The 15,859-nt window shown below is 36.0% G+C and overlaps 1 protein-coding gene across 9 annotated transcripts in view; it reads right to left on the reverse strand.

Moving 5' to 3' along the window:
• The window catches only part of BTRC (beta-transducin repeat containing E3 ubiquitin protein ligase), a 161,705-nt gene that overhangs the window by 58,712 nt on the left and 87,134 nt on the right, over nucleotides 1-15,859 (reverse strand). For 8 of the 9 annotated variants that reach the window (XR_006739261.1, XR_006739262.1, XR_006739263.1 and 5 more), the window contains one exon: nucleotides 10,639-10,728. Coding sequence is in view for 5 of the 9 variants with exons in the window: in XM_045568584.1 (XP_045424540.1) it covers nucleotides 10,639-10,728 (90 nt within the window). In the remaining 4 variants the exon portion in view is untranslated. Of the gene's footprint in view, nucleotides 1-10,638; nucleotides 10,729-15,859 lie in introns of those variants that run through there. The other variant, XM_045568589.1, reaches the window with a different exon arrangement.

Consider the following 15,859-nt stretch of genomic DNA (forward strand, 5'->3'; position numbering starts at 1 on the left):
CACACACACACACACACACACACACACACGCAATAATATTCATGTTTGTTTGCTTTTTTGTTTTCATTTGTTTTTCATTAACCTGTTTCTTCTAATCACTCATCCTTGTCCTAAGACTCCTCTCTGACACAGAGGATTTCAAAGTCCAACTAAATTCTGATACCCTAATCATGTCTTCACAATCACCAAACCATCTAGAATCATGAATGGAAATATAAAAATATTTACTAAAGTGTAATTAGACAAACCTGGGCTTTGAAGCCTGAAGAGACATTTTTTAATTGACAAAATTAATACCAAAGTTTAAGCAGGAAAAATAAATTTTTTGGTATGAAAGGACTGTCAATGCATGTTGCAAATCCTGACACAGACAATAGGATAAGGTGTGTACTCCAAAACAACCTCTAAAACAATTACTAAGGTATGAGTGACCACCTTGATTCGAGTGTTCAATACTATTTCGCTCATTTGATATGCAGAATACTGTAATACGGAGCCATGAAGTCATCTCAAATCCTTTGAAGACCTGTATAAAGCTGGGTGCAGTGGCTCATGTCTATAATCCTAGCACTCTGGGAGGCTAAAGCAGAGGATCGCTTGAGGTCAGGCGTTCGAGACCAGCCTGAGCAAGAACAAGAGTGAGACCCCCATCTCTAGTAAAAACAGGAAACAAAATCAGCCAGGCATGGTGGTGCATGCCTATAGTCACAGCTATTTGGGAGGCTGAGGCAGGAGGATCACTTGAGCCCAGGAGTTTGAGGTTGTAGTGAGCTATCATGACACCATTGCACTCTTAGCCTGGGCAACAGAGAAAGACTCTGTCTCAAAAAAAAAAAGAAAGAAAGAAAAGAAAAGAAAAAGACCTGTATACTATGTTCATAAGGTAGGTAATTATTATTGAGTAAGCATTTAAAAGCTACATAGAATTACTGACTAGGTAACCCAGAAATGAGATAGTTAAGTTTCTGAATACACTACATGGCTCAGTTCAGCCTGAACAAATATATTATAAGCAGCAAGGGGTGGGAGTAGGGGGAACATGAGGAAATAACATTTGCTAGATGTCAAAAGTACTATAGATTACAAACTATAATAGAATCTATAAGAATTTTTTTTAAGTGCTATAGAAATCAAATGGAGAAAAGCTATAGGTACTATGTAATGGAGAGTCAAGCATCCTCGTAGGAGAGGTACAGGGTACCTCCAAATACCATTTGAAAAGCAGTCTGCTGAGCAAGGCCTCTTAAGTCAGATCCTGAGTTCAAAACTTGGCCTACAACTAAAAGATGTGAGAACTTGGGAAAAGGTTTAACTTTTCTAAGCTTCAGGTAAGATAGGGGTAGTGTCCATCAGGTTCGCATGAGGATTGAAACAGATAACACATAGCTAGCCCAAGATGCCTAGACAAAGTGGCTCAATAAATATTAATGTATTCTCTTTTCTCCTCAAACTTGTAAGTAGCAGAAAACTAGAAAAATAAGAAAAGATAAAGGTCTTCCATCTTGGATACATACATAAGAAAGAAAATAGACATTTTTCAATCTTTATATGGGAACATACCCTAAAACTAAAAATGGGGGCTGGTAGAGGAGTGAAGAAAACTGAGAAAGGGGGCTGGGTGTGGTGGCTCACGCCTGTAATCCTAGCAGTCTGGAAGGCCGAGGAGGGCAGATCGTTTGAGGTTAGGAGTTTGAGACCAGCCTGAACAAGAACGAGACCCCATCTCTACCAAAAAAAAAAAAAAAAAAGAAAGAAAGAAATTAGCAGGACAACTAAAAGGTATACATATATAAAATTAGCTGGGCATGGTGGTGCATGCCTGCAGTCCCTGCTACTCAGGAGACTGAGGCAGTAGGATTGCTTGAGCCCAGGAGTTTGAGGTTGCTGTGAGCTAGGCTGACACCATGGCACTCTAGCCCAGGGAACAATGTGAGACTTTGTCAAAAAAAAAAAAAAAATAATAATAATAAATAAATAAAACCTAAGAAAGGATTATAATAACCTTTATAGATTCCCCTGGTTGTATGCATAAGAACTGTAAATAAAGGTGTACTGGGTAACCTCTAAGGACTAGACTAAGGAGAATTTCTCTAAGGTGAACCCTATTGGGATTAGTAGCCTTGGGATTAGTAACTTTAGCTGTGTAAGGAAATTAAAAGGGCGTTTCTTGGCCATTTGGCCAGCTGAACATTTTTGAGATTACTAGTATAAACAAAAAAGATGCCTTCAAAAAATGGGACGTCTAGCTGGGACCAGTAGCCCATGCCTCTCGTCTCAGCTATTGGGAAGGCTGAGGCTGGAGGATCACCTGAGCCAAGGAGCTCAAGACCAGCCTGGGCAACACAGCGAGACTCTGTCTCAAAAAAACCAAAACAAACAAACAAACAAAAAAATAAAACAAAATAAAACTCAGGATGTTTATTTTACGCTAATCCTAAGAAACATCTTTGTAGAAAAGAACTCTAACAATGGGAACAGAAATTGACAGAAACACTAAGTCAGATGGAACTTTCCTTTTAGAAAAAAGAGAAAGATACAATTTTATTTTCATAGAAACTTGGTACGGAGTGGAAGAGTCATTTAAATTCACAGTTCATTTGCCTCAGAAGCTGAAGTCACGACACAAGAATAAAATTTTACATGTATGAATCCTGAGCTCATGGGTAGTGAAAGGTTCAAAAGGACGGCTCAGGTTTCACAAGCTTTGTAAGTGATCTTTTTACACCATATGACTAAGAACATATTTATTCATGGAGAGCTTATGAGCCCAGTCTTCTGAAACTGTCAAACTATAGAGAGAAGAATGTTTACACAATGAAAATCCACAAAAACCATAAAATTTTTAAGAATAAAAATCTCTCTTTTAGATTAGGAATGTAGAAAAGTACCCTACAAAATAATAACAAGTGGGCTTTAAAATATTAATATGCACAGTAGCCAGTCTATTAAAGAGTTGTCTGGAGGGAGTCCTAAATACTATTTGGTATTATGTCACTGATTATAAAATACTGATACATACAAGTCTAAATGAATGTTTTCAGGAAAAGCTCACTATCTCAAAACAAAACAAAAATCAGATTTCGGTTCTAATAGAATCCTGAATTTTTGGGGGGCACAGGTAAGGAGATGGTACTAGGAGGAAGTGAGGTGCTTTTCTTTTATGAGTTTTGCATAGAGGCTTAATATTAGGGACTTGAGCTTCTATAAATGCATATCTTCGAGCTGTAAGTTATGTATAATCTACATTAGCTATAAATATTTTTTAAAGTCCTATTAACTGTAATGAAAAAAGATCACCTTATACCTTACCTAAATATTTCATACTATACTTTAGGCTCTTTCCTACTAATTCTATACTCAGATGGGTACTGGATAACCAGCTTTAATGTATTAATACTTATAAGTAAATACCTAAGTTAATTAACTCTTAATATCACGAAAAAAATTATTTTATCTATCTTTTGAAGATATCTGAATTAATTTACATAGCTTACATCATTACTTACTTTTATAGTAAGCCACTAAGCTTAACATATAAAGACTAAAATACTGCAAATCCTGATGGCCTCATATACTTCTCCAAAGTTAAAGCTTTCTAAAAAAGGTCTAGAAAACAGGGGCTGATTTAGTTTAGAAAATTTAGCTCATTAATGTCTTCCACAGCCTTACACCATTTCCCCCCAATATTACAGGAGTGATTAACAAGGTTTTAATTTTCATATATCTGAGCTTTAACTGGATGAATCAGCCTTTAGTCTCAGTTACTGCATAGATTTTTTCCTCTTCCTCTTATAAACACCACACTGGATTGATATTCAATTCTCAATTACATGAACTGAAATAACACAGCCCCAACAATGAGAAGTCAATTGCAAAGGAAATACAAAAACAAAACAGCGAATTTCTTAATAAACAGAAATAGGAAAAGAATACAATTTAAATATGCCATAGTTTACTGCCTGGATTTTGCTCCTCTTTTGAATAACTCTAAGTGACAGAAGTGCTCCGAATGAGAAAACTCTCACGTTACTTGCAAGGAAAACTCTAAACTGCAGTTATGAGGTGGGGGGCAGTTGACAAAGCAGAACTTTTTAAAATTTAATTCCTCTGGTTACCTGATTTTTAGAAAATAAAAACTTAAAACCCAGAGTACAATGCCAAAGAAAGTGTGCTGGTAATCAAAATCCTAAATGACTCCTTATAGAATTATAGTCTATAGATTATTACTACATCAACAATATTTCTGACATTACTTTGGAATGTAGGCAGGGTTTTTTAAGTCTGTGAACCAGCTCTAGAATGGAAATAAAATGCCTGTATACAGCAAGAAAAAGGTAATATTAATATAAAACCCACAGATTTTTTTTCTTTCCCTTTATAGAAGTTGTGCCTGGCACTGTGCAGCTGTGGTGCTGCCTTCATCACTCCCTCCATTTCTAGTCTCGCTAATTAAAAGGTTGATCACAGAACAATGCTCTTCTCATTAATTTCAGTGTTCCGATTGGGCAGGATCCCTGCTTACTCCACCTGATCTTTTCACACTGCTGAAGTTAATGTGACAGGAGCCTGAAGATGGATTACCTGCTGCCATATTGCCCATCGCCTCCAATCAGGAGCTATCTGTGTAAACTGATTGTTCTAATTTGCTCTCATTATTTTTACAATATCAGGAGAAAATAACGCACACAGCTCACTGTCAAAGCCATGAAAATCGGCCATTAGTTAAACCCAGACACTGAGTGGCTTTATTAGACGCACTGCAGTTTATTGATGTAGCTCCAGTCAAACAAGGCAGCATTTGCTTCAGTAGGAGAAAATGTTTATACGGATAGTAAATATTTATTGTGATAATATCCACAGCAACAGGATATTTTAAAGAATCCTGTTCTTATTTCAGAGGCTTGATTTTGACAACAACTTAGGTTGGGTTGGCATAAGAAAGCAGGTAACATTTAATATACACTTAATAGCATGAAAATCTGTCTATTAAATTTATAAGCACCATACTTAGTGCTTTTTTATTTATCCTATTTTATTTATCCTGTACTTTGTATAAATAAGAAACCCTATTCTCTGACTACAAAGACTAATTGGTAAAGAAGGGTAGTTCTCTTTTGCACCATACAACCACAAATATTTTTCTAAAATTTTAGACTGAGGAATCAAAATTATCTCTGTAATGATTATAACAGGTATAATTTTAAATAAGACTGCATTCTTATAAAATGTAAGTTTTCAATAGGATTATTAATCTTAATATCATAGATATTGATAATATGTTTGAGAATTAGAAAATAATCAGCACAGTAAAGCCAGCTAAGCAAACAAGCTGAGATTTAAACCCTTCAGTAACTAATAGTTTCTTAAAGCAGAAGGCAGAACTCTGCGGAAAGGTTTGATATTCAATGAAATAATATATTTAAGGAACTGTCCTGAGCACAAAGAAAATATATTTTCATGTTGTAAAGAAAATGCTAAACTCCAAAAGAGAACAGATTTAAATTTGGTATTTCTAGGCTTGCTTGGCTATGGACATTTTGTAAAAATATTAGCTAAATGTTGCGTGAACACCATTTTAGGGGGCTGAAGAGGAGGGTATAAATAATAGAAACTGATGCCTTTTAAATAAAAGAATTTAACTAATCCATACACTATTTTCTCCACCTCCCCTCTTTAGTATTAGGAGGAAACATGGCTTCCTCCTGTTTTCTTTCTATACTAAGATTCCTAGGTAACGTGAAGGCAAGAGTATGCCCTTCTTGCTGCTCCCCTTTTAATGGCCACTTTTTTTTCCCCCTAAGAAACGTGTGCCATGCTTTTCTCCTTAAAATTCCTGCACTAAAAGACTGCACCATACTGCACTCCGCAAAACGTGCTGATGGCGCCAATTACAAGCCCCCAGCCGAATGCTCCAGCCCCCACCATTCGGGCAGATTTATGCGGACTCTTGCCGACGTTATTACAAGTCAGAGTTTATTGGGAAATTGTTACATTATGCGGAGTGTCTAACAAATTGCTTATGCTGCTATAATTGGATTACAACAGCCGCTTGCTCCCACCGGTAAGATTAGGCAAGTAGGACTCCTGCCGATCTCTGAGCGTTAGCAGTAATTTTATTTGCCTTGCCTCTCTCTTTCCTAACAACATGCCTCTCTCCCTGCCAGCTGTCTGCTGAAAAGGCACAGGCTTGTTCCTTGGCCCTAACAATGCAATTACAGCCCCGCAGATCGCACTGTTTGTGCATTAAGTACAGAGCCAAAACGAGGCGAATTGATCGTTTGACTTTTGGAGAAGCCATGTGATCTCTCTGTGCGGGTGATCTGACATGCATCAGCAGGCAATACTGCAGTCATTCTTGATGAAGAACTTCTTCTTTCACCCCATTTCCCCCTAACCTTTCCTTTTTCACTGAGGAGGACACTGACTGGGCTCATCTCATGCTAATCTTGATCAATCCACAAAGACAAACTTGATCTTATTAGCTCCCTGGCTAGATAGAAATGTGAATAGGTTCTAGCATCTTGAAGCGCCTCAGTCAGATATATCAGTGATTCCCAACAGCTGAACTGCTTGCTGCTATCTAAAAAAAAGGTTCATAAAGAGTTCATCCAGGAAGAGTTTACAGAAACACTGTAGTTCAAAAGAATTACAGAAAGTTTTAGGTTTTGTCCAATAAAACTGCCTTGGAATGGCTTTGTTATAAGCTCTATCTATATTTAAGGGCCATCAAAAATCAGCACTGAAACTTGTGCCCCGCCTTTCTCTACAGATCTGCTCTGTTGGAAGATGCTGGTGGCCAATGTGCACAATCAATGCAGTTGGACTTCAGGCTTAAAAACAGCCAGTCTGATCCCCATTTGGGGCAAAGTTTTAAACACATGTTGACGACAGTTTTCTGTTTCTTATGTCTCTTTCCTGTATGTTTAACAATGAATGCGAGTAGTGAGGAGACTGCAGAAGCAGTTACTCTTATTCAAAGGTGTTAATTCATGAAGATTCTGGGGTGGGGTCTGGACTTTTTTTTTTTAATTAACTCTCTTCTTGGTTGAAAATGGTGTGAATTTTACTAATTTTAACATAGACCAAGATTCCTGCTTACATTTTCCTCACCAATGGCATATGCTCAGGGTTCCTAAAGCTGATTACACAACAAATGTGTAGTCAATTTGATCCCTTTTGGTGCCCCACCTCTGTATTCTGAAATAGCATGTACCTCTAGGGAAAATGTATTCTTACATCTTTAATTTGACAAATACACAAACTCTTGCCTATAAGAGGGGCCCCTGCTTCTCTTACTAATTCCAAAGTGACCTTGGGAAAGTCACTTTACTGTTTATTTCTCAGAACCTGTGTGAGTTCAATGTCCAATTAACACATTAAACTCATATGAATATTTAAAGACTTTAAAACATATATTACTTCTGAACTTCATTTCTGCCTTTTTGAAACAGAATAAGCCTAATTTGTAACATGTTATATTCTAAAGTTTTTCCAACTACATTGGCCTCAATGATGGTAAAATCTTACTATGTTCTCTACAAAGCTAATGGTTAGACCTGACAAAGGCGCTTGTGAGAAGAACGGACCATCTGACATGCTACTTGTGGAACAGTATATTAAAGAAGCCTGTTAACATGTAGTTTAAAACTCAAAAGAAACTCTGAACAGCTGAAATGCCTTATAAATAGCGCAGACCCAGAGGAAGTGCAAACGTCTGCATTGTGAATTGTAGATCTTAATTACCGACAATGGCTGGTACAGCAAGTAGCACAGAAAAAAAGTGAAACAGTTGCACTGTTCATGGTTAGCAATAATTCTTCAGGAAAATATTTACTATCAATCAGTTATGAGAAAAGGGACTCTGTGCTCGTAAAACAGCACGTTGCTTCTCATACCAGGACCATTTTGCTTCAGCATAATCTGAATTTAAACAGCTTGTTTCCTGCGGATATAATTTTGGAAATAAATAAAACAAGTCTTCTATCAAAATCTGGAGTGAGTGGGAAGGAACATCACATTTTTCTGTCTCAGTCAGTTTCAAACAGATTATTAGACTCAAGTAAAAAACAATAACAAAAAACAACAACAACTAAAATACAGAACATCTACAAAGGACTACTGAAGGGATTTATTTTCCAAACATAAAGAAGCAAAACTTCTCCCATCAGGGCCAGAAATCTAGATAGATGTATTCTAATAACTCAATTTTAACTCTATGTGTTTGTGCATATGTTTGTGGCTATAGGTAAGGGTAAAGTAGGGAAAAGCCTAAAACAAAAATTGTCAGTAATATTTCAATAACGTCAATAAAAAGATAACATAAAAAATTAATGCTCTTCAGTTTTCCAGTTAGTTTTCTTTACCAATTAAAAATCATCATGAAGGTTGACTATTAGGTACAATGCGATTATGGATTTTAAAGACTAAGTTGACAGTTAATAATGACTGTCCTTTTAAAGCTATAACAAATACAGAGCTCATAATGTTCCAAACACAAATCTTGTGAACTTCAGGAGAAAGGATTTTGAAAAAAATAAAAGACATTTTAATGTTTCCAAATATTACTTGAATTAAGTTATACTGATAAACTGACCCCTTCCCAATTTTTATTTTTAAATCTTTTCTTAGGCCTCTTCCTTCAAGTTAAACATTCAAAAGACCTAGGATAGGCCCCCTAAGGTAGCTGCAATTTGTCTTATACCTTTGTTTCCTTTTATTCTAAAAAGAACCATAATAAGTACCCTTTTTATAGACCTATTGTAAGACTAAGGTATTTCTGGCAAAGAAGAGTCATGTACAAGGTACTACAGGGGTCTGAACATAACAATTGCTGCTTTTAGGGAAATAACTGGTATTAATGTTTTCTCTAAAACTCTGCATGAACAGTATTCAATAATTTTTGGATTATAATTAGTATCTCCTACCAAAGTTACTCTTATCAGAATTTAGTTGCTTTCAACTAGAGGATAAAATTGGTTGATACCACTATATTACAGTTGTTCTCACATGGAAACAGTTGGATATTCAGGCTACATTGCAGGACAACCTGAATCAATAACAGATACTTGTTCAGAAAACATTTCAGCCATATCAATGTAGCAGATGAAAGTATTCAGTTAAGGGCTAAAGGCGAAGGTCAGGAAATAGGGACAAGTTTGTAGACCTACAAAAATAATAGTAAGTTATTCCACTCAGAGGTCAAGCAATAAATGAGGCCAATAGAAACATTACAGAATCATGAGACACACATAACAACGTGTAAATAAAAAAGAGAAAACTTTCACTAGTCTTATGCTCTGAGTACTTCACTGGAGGCTGCTGCAATAAAGAAATTTTGTCAACTACGTGTTTTTATTTGCTATGGATCAACTGATTATTTGGTTCAAATCTGAAGCAATGAATCAGAAGACAGGACATGGGCCAATAAAAGGAACCAGGAAGTTAGTTAGGTTCCAATAAGAAATAATAGAAATTATTATTAGAGTATTTAAGGGGACGAAGAAAGGATATAGGTGTCAGAGTAATGTTAAAATAAGCAAGAATGAAATGAGAGGGTCACCATCTAGGAGCAAGTGAAACACACTGATGAGCAGCAATGAGCAAACTTATTTCCTTACCCAAGAACATGGAGAAAATTATATCATTATGCCAGATGCCAGAAGATTTCTAACCATGTACTACTAAAGTAGGTGGGAGGGAAAAAAAAAATAAACCCCACATCATACAGACACACACCAACCTAACTATGCAGTTTTAGAGATCCTGGCTTACAAAGTATGGAGAAAACAAAAGGAACAGATGCTCACTTGGCCAGCTCTCAATGAAACTCATTAAAATTGTCACCCTGTCCTTGGATTGGTGCTCATGTTAAGATTTTACCTTGTTTAGCCAGAAGATACCCACTTGTGATGAAACTGAGAGCAGCATGGCCAAAAAGGAGGAAGAGTGGTTTTATTTTTTATTTTTACGAGATTATTTTTAAAGGACCAAGTAATCATACTTGTTTCTATATACAAATGCTGGATATGAAATAGGGTTAATTAGCACTTGGTAGTTGTAAGAAAAATGACTGAGAAAAAAAATATATATAATGTATTATACTCACATTTTGTAGGAAATTATTAAGACGTGTAAGAGACACTTAACTGATGAACTTTACCTTTTAAACCACAATTTTAAATAAATTCTGACATTTCCTACATAGATCATTTCAGTGGTTATATTTTATATGATGTATTTTCAGTTGGCAAAGTAGGCCCAGAGACTACTGTATGTTTTAAGAAATAAAATTTCGTAAATTTTATTTAAGCAGAGCCCTCATGGATGGGCTTAGTGCCCTTAAAACGAGACCCCAGAGAGCTAGCTAGTCCTTTCCATCATGTGGGCATGCAGCGAGAAGGCACAATCTATGAAGCAGAGAGGAAGCCCTCACCAGATAACCCCTGACCTGTGCTCAAGCAATCCTCCTACCTTGGCCTCCTAAAGTGCTGGAATTATAGGCATAAGCCACCATGGCCAGCCTATATTATTTTCTTAAATCCATAATCCTTTAAGTCTTTAATAGCAATACCGAGTAAAGATGCCTACAGAGATAGCACTGTTATGACGTGATATATACTGATGAGTAATATTACTTACTTTGGCCACACAATTTTCAGTCTTCATAGCAGTGCTTGCTAGACATACTGTTTCTTGGTTTAAGCAGAGTCTGGCACAGCTGTTGTAAGTCTGTAAAGAGAATTTTTTGGAAACAGTTTTTTAAAATATTGAAATACTGCCATACACAGTTTTCAAATTCTATTCTATTTCTCAAAATAAACACACAAATAGAATTTTTTTTTTTTTTTAAATGGGGTCTTGCTCTGTCACCCAGGCTGGAATGCAGTGGCATGATCATAGCTCACTGCAGCCTTGAACTCCTGGGCTCCAGCAATCCTCCTGCTTCAGCCTACTGAATAGCTATGATTACAGGCTTGAGCCATGGCGCCTGGCCCTCAAAACATATATTAAAAATAAATTGGAGCATTTGAAATTAGCATATAAACAATTGGTACACGTAAATTCTGGGCTCAGGGTTCAACATTTCTTTTGTAATGACTAATTCCACAAACACTTACTATTCATGCACATAAAAAACAACCTTTTTTAAAAAATGAACTTTACTGTTTTTAGAAGATATTTATGAAGTAATCAGTATTTACTGAATAAAATAAAACTTTAATCAAAGAATTCTGGTTCCAGTAATGGTAGATATGTAGATATGTTTGTATCAGATTAATTTTCCAGCAGATAACAATTATAAACCATAAAAACACTTAAAAACTATGTAAAGGCATAAGTGAAAATTAATGCTGATCATAAGTGGTCTTACGTAAAGACTGACTTTAAAGTAGGCAGAAACTGGCGGGGGGTTGTAGGGGTGGATGCAGACTGATCTTGAAAGAAGAGAACCACACTGGGTGAGATATGTGTTTATGTGCTTTTCCCCCAAAGGCACTTGCCAGTCCACTTGGTGCAGGGTGACCAGAATTCAATTAGAAAGCCACAGTCTTTTGGCTTAACATAGCAAGGAACTGAGAAGAGAAATCCCAGAAATTAGAACCACAGAGGAAGGAGGAAGCCTAAAAAAAATACATATAAATTTTTGTCAAATCCTTGGCTAACCCTGCAAACTATATACATGAAGGGGAGACTCCAGGGATTCCAATGGAAAGCAACAGCTGGAAGGTTGAAAGACCTGAGCAGAGATTCCAGCTGCTGCTCCTGAGGGGAGACAGAGTTTAGAATTTGATTCCTACCAAGTTAGAGAGGCGTAAAAAGCATCTCAGGCTTTCCACTGAAAACTCAAAAAGACCTTAAATTGAGATTAAAAAGTATGTTTTAGGAATAAAGGATCTGCTTTAGGACTAAGGGCAAAATCAAAACACACCTGACCTTAACAAAGGTAAAACCAATCCTACACAAGACAACAGTGATCACACAGTAATTTAATCAGAGGAGGATAAAAGAATTCAGAGTTTCTGCAATGTGCCCTTTATAATGTCCTCTACATAATCAAAAATTAGTGGATACGAGCAAAAGAAGATAAATGGGATCCATAGTTAAGAGAAAAAGGAATCAAAAACTAACCCTGGCCGGGCGCGGTGGCTCACGCCTGTAATCCTAGCACTCTGGGAGGCCGAGGCGGGTGGATCGCTCGAGGTCAGGAGTTCGAGATCAGCCTGAGTGAGACCCCGTCTCTACTAAAACTAGAAAGAAATTATCTGGCCAACTAAAAATATATATAGCAAAAAAAAAAATAGCCGGGCATGGTGGCACATGCCTGTAGTCCCAGCTACTCGGGAGGCTGAGGCAGTAGGATCGCTTAAGCCCAGGACTGTGAGGTTGCTGTGAGCTAGGCTGACGCCACGGCACTCACTCTAGCCCGGGCAACAAAGTGAGACTCTGTCTCAAAAAAAAAAAAAAAAAAACTAACCCTGAAAAGACCTATTGTAGGAATTAGCATATATTCTAGCTCTAAAGAAGCTATAATGTGTCCAATGACTTAAATAAAAGATATGATCACAATAAATAAACATATGAAAAATTTCACCAGAAAAATGAAAACCTAAAATGAATCAAATAGAGATTCTAGAATTGAAAAATACATTATCTGAAATTAAAAATTCACTGGATGGGCTTAAAAGCAGATTGAAGGTGGCAGAAGAAAAGGTAAATGAATTTGAAGACATCAGCTGAAACCATATAAACTGAAGAACAGAGAGAAAAAAAGAAAAAGAAAAAACAAAGAAGGGTCTCAGTCATCTGTGACAGAATTTTGGGTTATCTAGTATATGTGTAGTTGGAGTCTGAGGAGAGAAGAGAATGGGGCACCAAAGAAGTTATAAAAATAGTAACTAAATATTTCCCCAATTTAGTGAAAACCATTGGCTTTCTGAGCTAGGATTAGCAAATCCCAGGTAGATTACATACAAAGAAAACAACACCTAGCCCAATCAAAGTCAAAACTGTTGAAAATCAGTGACAAAGACAAAACATTGAAAGTAGCCAAAGAAAAAAGACATGTTATATACCTGGGAGCAACAATATAAATAACAGCAGGTTTTTTACCATAAACAATTAAGGCTAGAAGAAGACAAGGGAATGACAGGTTCAACTCATTTAAAGTGCTGAAAGGAAAAAAAAAAAAATCTCAAGCCAGGTTTCTTATGTTAGAAAAGGAAATTACAAATACAGAAAGGGAGAAATTTAGAACAAACCCTGTATTTTTGAATTGGAATTGGAGGTATCAGTGTGAACTCATGGTTAAAAAAGTAAAATAAATAATAAAAAAAAAATATATATATATATAAAAGAAAAGTTAGTGTTTGAATCTTGGCTTCTAAATACCATTCTGCTCTAAAGGGAGCCATAGATCCCTGGAAATGGCTGATTCCAGGACTGACCAGGGAAAATATAATGAACTTATAAATACTCAAGAGGATGGAGATATGTCAATGGGGCACAGAAGACAGCCTAAGAAAAGGCTTTCATTAGCTCAATATGAAACAATTTCAGTATTAAAAGATATTAACAGATTACAACCTGTTGAATAAATAGGAAACATTTCTTCAACGATATAAATTACCAAAACTGGCACAATGTGAAACAGAAAATCTGAATAGCTCTAAATGGATTAAAGAAATTGAAATTGCTATAAAAAATCTTCTTACATAAATTTAAATGATAAGTTAAAAAAACTTTCCACAAAGAAAACTCCAGCTCCAAATGGCTTCACTGGTGGGTGAATTCTATGATATTTTAAGTTAGGTAAATTTCATATGGAATTTACCATATTAACAGAATAAAGCAGATAAAAACCTTTATGATAAATCTCACCTAAAAAAAGAGCATCTGCCTAAGTTAACCACTTATTTTTTTAAGAAAGCCTCACCAAGCTATGAATAAAAGAAAACTTCATAAAGGGCATCTAAAAAACTTTCGACTATCATACTTAACCATGCAAGACTTAATACAGTCCCTCTAAAATTGGGAACAAGGTGAAGATATATTCTTACTACATCCATTCAACATTGTATTGGAGGTCATGGCCATTAAAACACAGCAAGAAAAAAAAACAAAAGGCAAATAAGTTGGAAAAGAAGAAATTGTTTTTATCTATAAATGACAGAAAACAAGGTCAACAGTCAAAAATCAATTGGATTTCTCTATTCTAGCAATAAATAATGAGAATGAAAAAAATTTACAATAGCATTTAAAAACATTGACTACCGGGGAATAAACTTAATATGTGCAAGAAATATACATTAATAACTAAAACACATTGCTTAGAAAAAATTAAAAAGACATAAATAAATGGAGACATACATACCATGTTTAATGACTGGAAGACTTAATGTTAAGATGCTAATTCTACTCAAATGGATACATAGTTTCAATAAAATCCAGATCAAAACCTCACAGAGTTTTTAATAGAAATTGCTAGGTTGATTCTAAATTTATTAACTATATAGAAATACAAAGAATCTAGAATAGCCAAAACAAAATCAAAATAAAAACAAATCTGGAGGACTCATACTACCTGATTTCAAGACATATAAAACTATAATCACCAAGACAGCATGGGTATTTGGTACAAGGATAGACAACTATCAGTTGTCTCATCCACCTTGGTTACCAGGATGTGAAATAGGGGTAGGTCAGCAACTCAGCCACCATCACCCACTGCTCTGCATCCAGCAGCAATATTTTTTTATACAGGAGGTTCACACAGACTACTGTCTACAGTCCACTGGTTTTTGACAAATGAACCTATGTAATTCAATGGGGGGAAAGAAAAGTCTTCTCAACAATGGTGAAACAACTGAATAAATCTGTGGTTAAAATAATGAATCCTAAACTCTACTTAAGAGCATACATAAGAATTAATTTGAAGTGGACCATAGACTTAAATACTATAACTGGCTGGGTGCATTGGCTCATGCCTATAATCCAAGCACTTTGGGAGGCTGAGGCAGGAGGATCACTTGAGCCTAGGAGTTCAGGGCTGCAGTGAGCTATGATCACAGCACTGCACTCCAGCCTGTGCAATAGAGAGAAAGCTTGATTCTAAATTAAAATAAATAAATAAATAAATAAATAAATAAATAAATAAATAAATAAATAATAATAATAGGAATAAAGACAAAGCAATTTTTTAAATGCCTAAAAACTTAAGACAGATACTTTACAAAAGAAAATATCTGAATATTTAATGAGCTGTAAGCTAATGCTAACCAAACCCTTTATATAAGAAAACTCATAGTAATTTCATTTATAAAGATGGTAACACGCCGGGCGCGGTGGCTCACGCCTGTAATCCTAGCACTCTGGGAGGCTGAGGCGGGTGGATTGTTTGACCTCAGGAGTTCGAGACCAGCCTGAGCAAGAGTGAGACCCCGTCTCTACTAAAAATACACAGAAATTATCTGACCAACTAATATATATATATATATATATATATATAGAAAAAATTAGCCGGGCATGGTGGCGCATGCCTGTAGTCCCAGCTACTCGGGAGGCTGAGGCAGTAGGATTGCTTGAGCCCAGGAGTTTGAGGTTGCTGTGAGCTAGGCTGACGCCACGGCACTCACTCTAGCCAGGGCAACAGAGCGAGACTCTGTCTCAAAAAAAAAAAAAAAAAAAAGATGGTAACAGATAAGATAGCCACCAAAAAGAGAAAAGAAAACAAACTGGAGTACAGTTATTCAGCGGAATAAAACAATATAAGAGAATAAAGTACTGATATACATAGCAACATAGGCAAATCTCATAAACATTATGCTGAGTGACAGTCAGACCCCAAATATATATCATTCCA

The sequence above is a fragment of the Lemur catta genome, chromosome 14 (genome assembly GCF_020740605.2).
Source record: "Lemur catta isolate mLemCat1 chromosome 14, mLemCat1.pri, whole genome shotgun sequence".
Taxonomy (NCBI): domain Eukaryota; kingdom Metazoa; phylum Chordata; class Mammalia; order Primates; family Lemuridae; genus Lemur; species Lemur catta.